At 31.8% G+C, this 14273-nt stretch overlaps 1 protein-coding gene across 6 annotated transcripts in view; it reads right to left on the bottom strand.

The window, feature by feature from the left end:
• Positions 1-14273, bottom strand: part of unc80 (unc80, NALCN channel complex subunit) — a 136408-nt gene that overhangs the window by 78960 nt on the left and 43175 nt on the right. For 5 of the 6 annotated variants that reach the window (XM_071588468.1, XM_071588463.1, XM_071588466.1 and 2 more), the window contains 5 exons: positions 3702-3728; positions 3105-3240; positions 2831-3019; positions 523-857; positions 93-331 (listed from right to left, as the gene is read on the bottom strand). In XM_071588468.1, coding sequence (XP_071444569.1) covers positions 93-331; positions 523-857; positions 2831-3019; positions 3105-3240; positions 3702-3728 — 926 coding nt within the window. The remainder of the gene's footprint in view (positions 1-92; positions 332-522; positions 858-2830; positions 3020-3104; positions 3241-3701; positions 3729-14273) is intronic. The other variant, XM_071588465.1, reaches the window with a different exon arrangement.

The raw sequence follows: 14273 nt of genomic DNA, 5'->3' as shown, positions 1-14273 counted from the left end.
TTTTTGTATAAAAGATAGTGGTTTCAATTGCTGCTCAGCAGAATTTTCCTAAGTGCACATTTTATATGTAATAAATATAAGTTTTTACTCACTTAATGGTGATAGAAGAGAACTTGGATCAACACAAAAGCCGACATAAGCATGAAAAAAGTCAATGACTTCAGAGAGGCAATTTCGATTCACCAAATCACGTAAGAAGCGGGAGAACTGCTTTTCACTAGCCCTATGGAGCTTTGTCAAAATACTTTGTCCCTGTGAACGTAGGAAATCTGCTGGTGGTCCTCTCTGTCCATCAGAACACCCATGGGGGCAACCTAAATGTTTCAGGACCCTAAGAATATTTGCAAGTAAAAGGCTATAAGAATATTTCTATCATGAACAATTAACGATAATTATAAAAATATAGTCCAATGAAACATTTTTCAGTTTTCTCATTCAACTAATCAAACAGTACACCAAAATTTTATATTCATATTGTAATGAAATAAATAGTAAGATTATACATGGCAGAATTGAACCTACCTCACAACACAATTCATAATTAAGCTATGAGGAGAGTTCCAGTCTGATAAAATTGTTTTCCCCTCTTTCGATGACACATTTTGTTCTTTCAGGTCCTCTTTAGCCGATGCATTAGTTTCTCCCTCTGACGTAGCTGTGGCATCTTTCCAGCCAGAAGCCCCAGGGGAAGGAGATGAAATTTCTGAGTGGGCTCCTGGTCCAGAGGCAGCAGCTGCTTCTTCTCTTAGGCAATGTTTCAGCACTCCCATATCCATTAAAAGCTCACATAAATTGAGAATCACCTCACAAACTCGTAGAGTACATACATTGTCACGAATTGCTGCAGAGTGGACAGCCTGTGAAATCAAATTCATTCATTGCATAAACTGATGATTGTGAAATGAAAATTTCTTTTAGTTATACCAATGGCAAAGAAAACAGTCACATAACATTTTCTCTAAGCCTTTGGAGCATAAATTTTCATTTTAGACTGAAGAAGGAAGCATAAGCATCATTCTTCAAAACATTAAATTATGTCATTAATTTCATGGTTAAAAATTCCAATTTTTTGTAAAAAATGTCAATTTCCTTCTCATGATAGTAAAAATATTAGCAAAACTATACATATTTTGATATTAAATTTAGTCTAAAAGTACTGGAACTGCATTAAAATAATATCATTTAATATAGCAGTTACCACAGAAGTCTTTAGTAAGAAAAGAGTCACTGATACACAATTAATTACTGATACAATTCATGCTTCATAACAATGGTGTAGATTTTAAGGGGGAAGAAACTAAATAGTATGAATTGTGTTTAGAATACCACTCTATTTAAATCTAAGACTCTTCTGATGCTTCTGTGGTCTGTTTGCATGTTTTCTCTAAGATAATTACAGTTATCATGGTGGAGGTTGGTTTGATAGGTTAGGGTAGAGCTCAACTAATCCTAAGCTTGATGGCATGTGAAATTCAAACATCAAGGTAGGAGGACCAGCTCCTTTCTCTGTGTTACCTATGGTTATTACAGTGAAAATTTAACAATTTCATAAAATGCAATTCACTTCTCTACAATATAGGATACTTTGCACTATGCATTCCAAGGAGCCTGTAGGTCACAGAGGAAAAAAGTAAATTAAAATATCAAACAGAGCACTACAACTGTTAATGATAAGAGATATAAAATATTATATCAGCAAATTTACTTGAAAATTGGTTTCCTAGGAATACCTGATACCTAAAAAATTACATGGCTTGGGTGAAGATCAGGGTGCCCAGAGATATCACCCAAAACTGAACCCTATTTTAACTGTTATGGTTTTAAGACTTCAATCAATCCATTGCTATTGCTAACCTGGAAAAAGTTATTACAACCACTAGAACTAGCATGAAATCTGTACTCTCCAGTTAGGATTTAAATTTGAGAATAATTCATACACAAACTCATCCTCCATACCAGTGCTAATGAGTGGAACCAGAGCAGAGAGTTGGATCCCATGAAATGTTGAAATAGCCACCAAAAATTCTGGAGAGCATCACAGATGATCTTTCAAATGTGGATGGTGTATGCTCTCCGTGTCTACTTAAATTCTCCAGCAACAGTCATGACATAGGGGTTGGATACCTATCTTGATGAGCATTATGGATAAGATATTATCATGAGATCCTTGAGCATTGATGGAAGCATGCCCATGCTGCAACTGACTATTTCAATTCCTTGAGGACAAGGAATCACATCATCACAGACTGGCATAACCACAATAAAATTACCAAATCATGTATCACAAAATCTTAGCAAAATTGGTTTATAAATAATTTTATATAAGTGCTGCAGGAAGCTGTATCCAGGAATTTTATCTAAATATATGAATTTCACTTTCAGGGAAAATAGTCTTACGATAGCAGAAAAATCTACTCACACAGATGAAAAATTTATCTCAGCACAAATAAATAATACCAAGATGATCCAATTTTCAAGTTTTCAAACATTGCTTACATAATAACTTTCTCATAAAAGTCCATATCTAAAAAAACATTGTGTGGAATCCATATGTAGTATCCACAATGAAATAGTATTACTTGAAACTTCATAAAGTTTTCATTATGATGAATACAATTTTTATATATAAATAACATTTTAACATGTTCATACAATTTTAATATGCATAAAACCATGCATATTATAACTGTAATACAATACAAATCTGTGGTCGAGTACAAAGTAATATTTTGCCATACATAATGTAATTACATGAATTTTGCAACCTGATATTCTGTGAAACCTTGTTTGAATTTAAATTCAAATCACTTTCATGAATGAAAAACCTCACCTTTAGAACAACTTGGTAGTCAATATCACCATCCTTTGTGATATAGCACACCGAGCCAGCAGCTTCTGGCATTTCCTCAACAGCATATGTTATATTGGAATCAGTTTGAGAACGAGTAAGACTAGGTTTTCGCTCAGGATATTTCTTCCCTTGAAGACTGATTGCATCAAGCTGGCTATCAATTGAACCCTGAAAGAAGAAAATTTGTTCATTTTAACATCAAACATGATACATAGTTACATTCCGATTTGCATAGACACCAACTTCACCTTACCTGTCTCCTCATGTATTCTGGTGATGGAGTAGGTGTATGCTCCGTCACTGTTATGATAGGATTTGGGATCGTATGTGTTTGTATGAAAGGTCCTTTAATTGGTTTTGATTTCTCTGGGTGCACCTCTCCTATATACCTAAAAAGATTGTCGAATAATATAAAAACTGAATATATCAATACATTTGTTTTGAATGCAACAAAAATGTAATAATTCAATATACAGTTAATTGGTGAAATTGTTCAAACACAAATGTGTTTAAAAAGCAGCTAATATTGATTTAATAACAGGAAATAATTTTTAGTTTCTCTGTGATAGGTGTTGTTTTTCTAAAACCTCAGAGAAACCTTGTATTTCATTGAAATGTGTATTCAGTGATGCCAGGTTTAGTAACATACTGTAAGTGAGCATCAGTGTTTTAGTGTAGGTACTAAATTTTACAGTGCAATCACACACAAGAAAAAAACATGTAAGCAATCACAGGAAATTTATACCTTCATGAAACAAGCCCCATCATGTAAAACTATATCAAAAGTGCATTAAAATCTACACTACTTGAGAAAGACTAGTAAGTGCAAGTTTTAATTAAGCTAACTTACCCACCAGTCAATTCATCTATCAAACAGCTGAGGCAAGAGAGAGAAAGAATAATGAGAGACTGTCCAGAAGAGAAACAGAATACAGGAAAGATTAAGAGGTGGATTTTATGAAAATACAAGAACAAGATGTACATAATTTACACTTTCCCAAAAACAATAGCATTATCTTTGTCAAGAGTAGTATAGATAGAGAACACTGTGATGCATAATCATTCCACCTACTGTAGTACACATATGTATCTGTATAGCACAGGGGTAATTCATTTCTTATTTATTGAAAAGAGAGGATGAGAATGCATGCTTGCTAAGTAATTTTTTCTAACCAATGTAAACTTGGTAACATGCTAATGAAATTCTGATAAAAACTGCAACTGATGCCTATACAGAACACAGAAATTGATCAGCAATGCTCAAATTAATTTTCATATGCATCGCATACAAACTCAAACATGTTAACCAGTTTTTAAAATTTTTATTTTAGCAAAATGATCAATCCATAGATATTTAACAACTCTTTGATGGCAATGTTACTACTCCTTTTATGAAGTACATAGAAAGGTAAAAAAATTAAAGTTGTCATAAAAATATTTGTGGAGTACAATTATGAGTCAGGTTGAGTTAATTTTTAAGTAGTACCTCAAGTATCTAATATTTAACTAACAGGTTTTTAAAATAATTTTTAATTATCTCATATTAAGTGATTGTAATAAAAGTACATCTAATAATAATGTTATTATTTCAAGCAAAATTACTTTAAATTGGCTAATAATAAAAATAATCACATATTTAAAACTTATAAAAGGTTCCGACTATACAATGTATGCTAAAATTGCCCAATGATAGGAGGATATTTTTTCATACATCTAATTGATGTAAACCATTCTTATTAGCCTAAGGGTAAGAAAAGTGCATACTCAAACATAAATACATAAAAAATATTGTTTATTGGAATGGTCTACCTGCAGAATTACTTGAGCCCTTCCCAAACCATAAAAATATTTTAAAGAAAAGGTTAAAAAATTTCTCATATAATACCATGCAAGTATGGTATTGAATGCAAGAATGTTAATTGAATGTATGTTGCCACCTAGCAAATTACCAATTCGCAAACACTTTACTTTAATAACATTAAATTAGCCAACTGGTTAAGTCAAGACATAGTTGACAAATACATAAATGAATATATTGACCCATTCCACATTCCTAAAAAAGTACTAACAGTGCTTTAGCCTATCCATTACCTGAAATTTAATGACTGAATTTATGATCTGCAAATCTTTTCTGCCAAAGTTTTCAGTGATATATTACAAATACAAACAATTTAAAAATAATACGATAAAGATTTAATGAGCGTTAATTACTTTCAGCATTATTTGGGTTACATTGCTTACTTAATATAGAGATGCATATGTAGATGTGTCAGGATAACATTAAGGGTGTGATTATGAGGTTAATTTAGATAAGTGAACATATTCCCAGGAAATTCCTTAAAAGGATTTGAAAATTGTAATTATGGATTAATATTCTTCATAAATTGATTCACAGGGTGAATGAGCTTAAGTAACTGCTTTCAAAATTGACAATCTTGAGTCATGAGATTAGAGGCTAAAACATAATTAAGGATTAATCAATAGAAATGCATATTATGGAAAGCAATTCATTTTTAGACCAGTTGTTTCCTGCATTGTATGCAACCCAGCAACAACAACCATTACTTAGCAATTTTTTATATTCTTTATCATCAGAACATTGATTGGGTTCTTTCGAAATACTGATGAAAATTAATGTGGACTAATTTCAATCAACTTTCCTGCTTTATAATTATTTCATGTGACAAGAAGTCGCAAAAATTTACTCAAAAAGACATAACAAAAGAGCAGATCTGGTAAGTCAACATGAGTTATCCTTATGATGTAACACAAGATTTGTCAGGTATCATCCAAACAGTGAGCACCCAATTGCACTGACTTTTGGTACATCATATAAACAAAAATTTAACTGAATTTAGGACATGATGAGGGATCTTTAATGCACTTCATTAGAATTAGGAGACAAACTATCAAATGAAAGATACCACTCCAGCTAAAATTAGCAAATAAATTTGTTCTGTTGCTTGGACAAATTCTCAATGCTGCTGATTCAGCCCATTGAAAATTCAGACCAATAAACTTGTTGAATTCCAAACTACCAATCATGTATGCGAACATGAAATACGTAGCATAGTTCTTGGTGACCTTTTTTGTGCTAAATAATAATTATAATCAATTAATTAAAGCGGAACATTTTCCAGATAATTGAAAAATAATGCAATGCCTTGAGAAAATATTTTGGGTTACACAAAAGGTAAAGGCAGAATTTCCTCCTCATTTGAATGGTGACCACTGAGGGTTCTCATGATTTTATATAAATAGACATTTGTGCAAAGGTGTAGTTACTGAATAAAACTTCTTATTGGAATAGGCATAATTTTTTAATATCTTGATGAACCCCTATTTAGCATTAGAGTTACTATTACAGAAGCCATTTTTATTCAATTCCTACAAAACATTTAAAGCTAATGAGTTACAAAAACAATCAACCCTTGACTTATGACCCTCCTGTGATAAGTGAAACATAATATGTATTCAGTTTTCTCATCAGCACAAGGTTATTTTCATTTCAATATGTAAAACAAGAAAAATAACTTTTTTCATAGGGGATCAAAAGAAACTAATGATGATATCTTGATATTTCATATCCGTGTGGATGGATACCTTTGGCAGGGTGGAACAAAGGGGGCAATGCCTTTTTTTCTAGATGTTTGTTCTTTATATCAATTTACGATGCATGAAATGTTACTGAGCCAGGCTGTTAAACATAGCAATGGAATGAAAACATGACCCAACCACTTAGAAGGTAAATAAATCAAAATTAAACCTATTAGTTTAAGTCCTCAAAATAGTCACAAAAAGGAGAAATGATCATTTAAAACTATGCACACTATGATAAATTCCTCAAAAAATTAAACCTACTTATATTCTTAAAACTACCAACTTAATACATAGAATATTCCATAGTCTACAATAAATTACAATAATGGTGCCACAATAAAATATTTGGATTTCAGAAAAAGTGATTAGAACCTCTTATAATTAAATCACAACAAATCATACAAGCATATTACCCAATTGAAAATTAGAATAGCCTTCTGTATGTTTTGGAATAGGTATCTACGCGCATAGTGCACAGTCTTCTATTACAGAGAACCATCAAGAATACTATAAAAAAATTCTGACCTATGCACTGAAGTTAGAAAGACCTTAATTATATAAATTCAATAAATTGGAATATATACATAAACAAAAATACAAAAAGAATTTTTTAGCTATAGCAGCCAAGGGCATAAGCTAAAGTAATTGACACATTACGTTTTCAGTATGGTATAGACACTACGCATCTACAGTGAAATGCCAGAACAAATAAATCCCATGACCTCAAAACAGAAGCTAGTATTTTACTTTGAATTTATCATTTCTATCCTGTTCATTATAGGCATGTGCTAAAATTCTTCCTCATTCATATACGACTTATGCAGATTTCCTAATATGACACATTATGTCTCTAACTGCATTATATAAATATGACAGGTAAAAATTTTAGGAAGCAAACATGACGCTATTTCTTTGGGACAAGAATTTCTCAAGCTCAAGTTAAATTCCTCACATTTGTAGATTTTTGCACAAGTAAAGCCAGCATTCAAAGTATAGATTTCAGTTGAGTTTTAATATGATGTATTACATATTAGTAACTGTAGCTATATCTGGATTAAAAATGATAAGATACATAGACTTGAAAATGGTGATACTCTGATCACTTTTGTAATAGAATAAAGTTATATACAACTCCTGAAAGCTTTGTGGCATATCCACTTAAAATATGGTGTAAATTAATAAACAATATTTATTTTAATCTGTTTTTCACTAGTAACAACAAATAACCAATAAATAAGGCAAAATGTACAAATGGTTCAACTTTCAGGGACAATAAATAAAAAAAAAAGGTTCAGCTAATACTCATGGCCATTTTATCATAATTAAAGGAAACTTTAACTTACTGCCAGTGCTTTGGTGATGAATAAATGTTGATTTCTTCCAACTATGTGTACAGACAATTTTTGTTGCAAAACTCAGCACATTCCTATACAAGGTCTGTACAAAAAATGAATGAGACTGGTCTTTCTACGCGCAAACTACTTGATGGATCACAATCAGTGAAGTGTTGCCTTATACGGGTGTCTGTGAGAAGTAAATCACCACCTTGCTCATGGCCCTATCTTGACTTGTCTCTGCACAACAGCGATTCTTGTCTGAACTTGCACACACTTGCTGTACAGATTCTTGGGTCATTGAGAATGAAGGTGTTAGAGAAGCATTTAGTGAGCATTTAATTTTGTTTTAACCTCGGGAAAATTGCAACTGAAACTTATGCAATAATTCAACAGGTGTTTGACAATGAATCTATGAGTCAGGCACCGTGTTTTCATTGGTACAACCGCATCCAGTCTGGACAAATCTTGACCGATGAAGAATCGAGAAGTGGACGACCATCGACGTCAATAAATGATGTCCACATCAACAATGTGAAAGATTTAGTGCATGCAAACCATAGGTTAACTGTCAAGGAAATTGCCAATGAAATTGACATTAGTGTTGAATCATGTTTCACCATTTTGACAGAAATTTTGGACATGCAGCATGTCACATCCAAATTTGAGCCACGAGTGTTAATTGATACACAAATGCAAAAAGTCTTGACATCAGCTAGGAACTGCTGGATCGTTCAAATGACGACCAAAACAATAGTCACAGGGAACAAAACCAACTAAAAAAGCTTGGATGCCATGATAGAACATGAAGGTGATGTTGATCTTTTCTCCGATTGGGAAGGGATTATTCATTGTAAATATGTCCCCAGGGGACAAACAGTGAAATAGGAGCACTATACTCCTATGGAGGTTATGAAAAGGTTAAAACATGCCATGTGGCAGAAGAGAACACTAATGTGGAAGAACAAGTCTTGGAGCTCTCATCACAACAATGCGCCCGTGGGCACATCATTGATTGTTAACAAGTTTTTGGCCAAAAACAGCATACCAGTGATTCCAGCCACCATACTCACTGAATCTGGCTCCAGCAGATTTTTTCCTATTTTTTCAGTTGAAATCCACCTTGAAAGGACACTGATTTGAAACTATTGAAGACATCCAACAAAATTATACCACAGACTTAAAGGCTATCCTGAAAGAAACATTCCTGGAGGTTTTCAAAAGCTGGAAAATAATTGGGAACATTATATTGGCACCCAAGGTCTCCATTTTGAAGTCGATAAGCATGATTAAAGGGTAACTAATAAATCCAAGTGTTTATTCAAACAGTCTCATCTTTTAGAGTTAGGCCTTGTAGAACAACATATTTAAAAAAATATAACAGCAAACACTGTATAAAAGTATTCTAAGTATTTACTTTGAAATTGCTTTTAAAATATCTCATCATACCACAAACACCTTTTCAATGAGGATGTACAAACGGGCAAATTTGAAGTGAGCTTGAAAACTGTTATCATACATCAGTCCTACATCAGCTGCAGTTGAATGCTTTATTTCTTAAGCTTTAGTGGCAGGGTGCCATTTTTAGTAGTATGTGTAGAATTTAAAATAACTCTAAAACAAAGTATTTTGAAAACTTCAATGCAATTTTCACTACCATACTTTTTACTCTATGACTATTATTTTATCAGTAATAGTTCTATCATTTTAAGTCCAGCAGTAGAATGGTTCTCTTGATTTTGATGAACAAGAACTAACATAACTGATACACTTCCTAGTCTGCCTACTTCACACAGACACATTTCATTTTCTCATTAATATACCTTTCCAACTTACATGCATTGTATCACAATTACTATATTTAAAAGATGTGAAAACTTGGGACCATAAAATTTTAAAATAGGATTAGAATTTGGATATACAAATACACATTAAAATGAGTACTTTTATGTCTTTGCCAGCAGTCGGACTTCTGCTGCATTGGTATTTCTTGTACCAGCATTTCACTGCATGTAACCAGTCAAAAAAGAGCATTAAGTGCATTAAGTCATATCTAGCATCAAAATTATGATCAACATTTATTTTTTAAATAAATGCTCTAATCTAAACATCCAGTTAAACAAAGTATACTCTTACACACAAAGGGAACAGAAGAAAAATACCCCTTATGAAAATTAAGTTTTACAGAATTATTATAATTTCTCCTTAAGAAATTAACCTTGTCAATATTACACTGCAAATTATTAAGATGCTTAACATTGTTTTTAAGTCAGTGAGATCTGAATTAAACCACACAAATATGCATTCATACAAATAATTAGGTAGTACTACTAAATACCAACTTCATTTAAATAAAATTGATTTATTTGTCTATTTTATTTCTAATTACACACTAGGCTTACTAATCTTAAGTAATTCTGGCGAATAGTCTAGCATTAAAAAAATTTAATGTTAGAGTTTGCTTAAACAGCATTGCAGGGCAACAATATGTTTTATTTTTAGGAGTGTTTTAGTTGAATTCATGATTTATAAAGGCAGTTTAAGCTAAATGAAAGCACAGTAATTAAAAGATGAAGAGATAGACACAATGATGCTAAATTTATTTACATTTGATTTCAATGAATAATAATTACTATTAAAAAGATTTTAAAGTGTTAGGTAAATTTAGTATGGAGTTAGTAATAATATAAATGAGTATATGATAAAAATATGCTAGCAGTAATCTCCCATTTTAAATGAGCAAACACACTTGTTTCTCTTAAAACCTTTTATTAAAAATAAACATTTTGGGCCCCTAAAAATATAGCTCCGCGCAACTAGAAGTTGTGAATACAGTGCCTGGTACCACTTTTAGGGAAAATCCATACATGACATCTAAAACATTGAAGCAATTACCAGCTAAGGGAATAGTAATGGAATAGCTAGATTAATGTGGACCTATAATATAATGGCTTTACTAAAACAATCATTTTCATGACCTACCAATTACCTTATTTTCCCATTCATAACGCACACCCAGAATTTTGTAGTTATCATGAATTTGTATAGATACCGCACGCCCAGGGCTTCATAGTTATCTTGAAGGTGCATTGATGCCGTGCATCTGTATATATATGTTCATATGTATAAAATGGAATGCAATTAGAAACACATGCTTCCAGACTAATTTATTTTTTACGAGACTCTTCTTTAAATTATTGTGTACATAGGTATGTAAATGTTTGAATTTTTTCAATTTTCATTACATAACGTGCATCATCTGAACATTTTTGTATTGACAACGCACCCATTATTGATGGGAAAATACGGTACTTTTCTTGATATTCAGGATGTTAATGAAATTTGTCATCACACTAAGTGATTACTCACATTGCTGTGAGAATGAAAAATTATCCTCCATGCTCAATCAGAAAGTAATCTCTGAGTTTCAGAGCTAAAAAAGTTTTGGTTAGGTACCTCAATTATAAGTTGAGAGGAAGAAGAAATTTTTTAATCAAGACTGAGATGGTGCTTTTTGATGATTCAAGACCTCACTTCTAAATTTAAAATAAAATGTATACCGTTATGTATACCTATGATGAAAGGAGACACTTTGCTTTTCCACATAGAATTTTTTTTATATTACGACCTATTTTAGTTACGGCATAACATCTCCAGGTATCTGAAGATGTTATGCTGTAACAAAACTAGGTTGTAATAAAAAAAAATTCTACGTGGAAAAGCAAAGCGTCTTCTTTCATCATGAAAGATTTCCACCATGTCATACCTGAAACTGTGTCATTTATTCAGCCAGTTATCTCCTCTACCTGGATAACATTCCTCATTTATAATTACATACAAAATTCATGACTGCATTCACATAAGATTTTCCATTTTTGTTTTAAAATAAAATTCCCATGGTGTAACTTTTTGCCATTTTATTCCTAACTTTCGGCATTAATGAACATTATTTTTAGCACTTGGCATTTATGGCAGCTCTTTTGGCTCATATTTTACTCACCCATCCCAATGATATTTCTCTACTTCCAAGCTGAAGGAATGGTTTAATGTGAGATAAAAATATTTCTTATATCTTGAAAATATCAAAGGGAACTTACTTTTCCAGAAGAGTTGTGAAATGAATCAGTCTAGTTCAATTTTTATTTATACCATCGATTGCACATCTTGCTGCCTAAGCAAAGCTCAGAATGCTCTCATCAAACCCACACGGAACATCCTCAAATGAAAATTCCTGAATGACATATCACATTCCAGATTTTTTTTAAACATGTCATTATCCCTTATACAAGTATTTTCCAGTTTTCAAAGAAATTGAAAAATGTCTGACTTTTTCTTAATTTTCCCAACAGAGACATTACCCTAAGAAAGAAGCCATAAATAGTAGGTATAAGGGAAAAGTATAAAATAGTGAATGATATCAGGTGATCCATTTGCCTTGAATCCAAATATTATTTATATCAGGGGCACACTCAATTTTTTAGGGAAAACCAAGCTCCCCCATGCTCATTTAAATCAAGAGAATACCACAGAAAAAGACAAAGGCACTTTTAATTTATAAATCATAATAAACTGTTAATTGGAATATAAGAAGATATAACTAAGTGGAATAAAAATACCTAATTGATCATATTCAAAGCTTTTTAAAAGAAAAATTGAAGATACCATGATAATGCAATCTTTATTGTTTAAATTATGTGCTGACCATAGCTTAAGCAGTACCACCACTTCTTTTTTTAATATTTTTGACTTAACTATATGACAGAACTTATCCAAGAATTTCTAATTAGATTTCATTCAATTTATCCTTTAGCAATGCTTTTAACAAATTTATGATAATATTTTTAGTGTGGGATAAGACAGCACAAACAAATTGTCATGGTGTGCTAGGTCTTAAGTGAAATTTCAGCCTCGATTACATGAATATATCGTATAACTTGTAGGAATGAAGTAATTTATTATAATTTCAGTAAGATGGGCTCTTAAATTTTAATAAGGAGGTGCAGTGGTTAATTAAAAAGACAATAACAATAGTAAGAAATTTTAATGACCTTATCATTTTCGGTACTCCTTATGTTAAGGTCAACAAAACTGATTACTCTTTACGTCACTTGAATGAATCACTGCAGGAAAAACAAATGCAGGGTGACTAAATGACTAAGGAGTAAGACTTTACACTATCATGCAAAATTATAATGAACATTAAACATGGATTGCAAACATTTCCAGTGCATCCTATACAATGTTTGTATTCCTATACATGTAACAATATTTTAGAAAACTCTAAAAAATAATAATCTGTAAAAATATCTACAAGTCTAAGTATATTAGTTAAGTGTTTTATAGGGTGGCCACCAATCCTGATAATGGTCCTGAATATGAACTAACAGTCTGAAACGATTGCTTTTACTAACAAAAAATACCTCTCCAGGCACTCAACTCCTGAGACTTACAATGAGAAAACAAGCCATGAGGCCAAGCCTTGGTTTAACTATTAACCACAAATATAAATGAAAATTAATTCTTGATTTCATTTAGTGCTTAATAAAAAGGTAAGTAAATTACGAGTTCCAAAAAACAAAAAAGCATGGAATAGTCTAATTTTTTGTTGTCTCATGGGAGTAATTCAACAAATTGAAATGATGGAATTTGTATGCTACATGAAATATGCAAAACTCAGGGTTTTAACACAATGGGGGATTAAAAAAGTAGCCATTGTGAGCATTCTGTACATAAAATTTGTAATCATAGAGCCTGTGATTCCAAAAAAGGGCACTAAAATTACTATTCTGTGCTGTGATACCAAAATATGTACACTTAGGGGATTAAGAACCAAGTAATTTCAAAATAGGGGTCATACAACACCATTTGATTCAGAAAAATAGTGAAATGCAAGCCACTGACACCAATTCTCATAAAACCTGGCATTTGATATGATGTTGTTGTTCCAGAATAACTGTCAGCATTTCATAATTATTCATTCCTGCTGCTTTTTAGAGATTTAGCGGCATAAAATCAGAAAGAGAAAACTAATAGGTAATTTGGTACATCACTAATTTCAATCACAGTAATGGCACATTAAAAGGTTAACATCTAAGGTTTTAAAATTGGTAAAGTAAAAAATTCCTTCTTTTTTATCACTTTGAAACTTTTGTATCCTCTTCAATATTTAAGCCTGATGTCAATCACTATTTGTGAATTCCAAATAAAAATTGAGCCAAAGTTTGTCATCAATTCTGACAGTCAATCTGTTCACTATTTCAGAGTTAGACTCAGTATCTAAGTCTTTTAAATGAAGTCTTATACTTATATTTTTAGCACAAAATAAAGTTTTTGAACTTTTCCCTAACTGATGTAGAGAATAATGGTTAAATTACGTAATTTTATTATCACAATGATGTAATGAAAAATACCTATCTCTTTTCAAGCATGAAAAAATAAAAATTAGTTTTCTTTTGTTGTGTCTAATAATTTTCCAGTGCTGGTATGCA

Source organism: Hetaerina americana, unplaced genomic scaffold (assembly GCF_022747635.1).
Source record: "Hetaerina americana unplaced genomic scaffold, ioHetAmer1.1.p SCAF_3, whole genome shotgun sequence".
In the NCBI taxonomy this organism is placed as follows: domain Eukaryota; kingdom Metazoa; phylum Arthropoda; class Insecta; order Odonata; family Calopterygidae; genus Hetaerina; species Hetaerina americana.
Note: the sequence above shows the minus strand (reverse complement) of the source record. Positions and strands in the feature narration are given on the sequence as shown.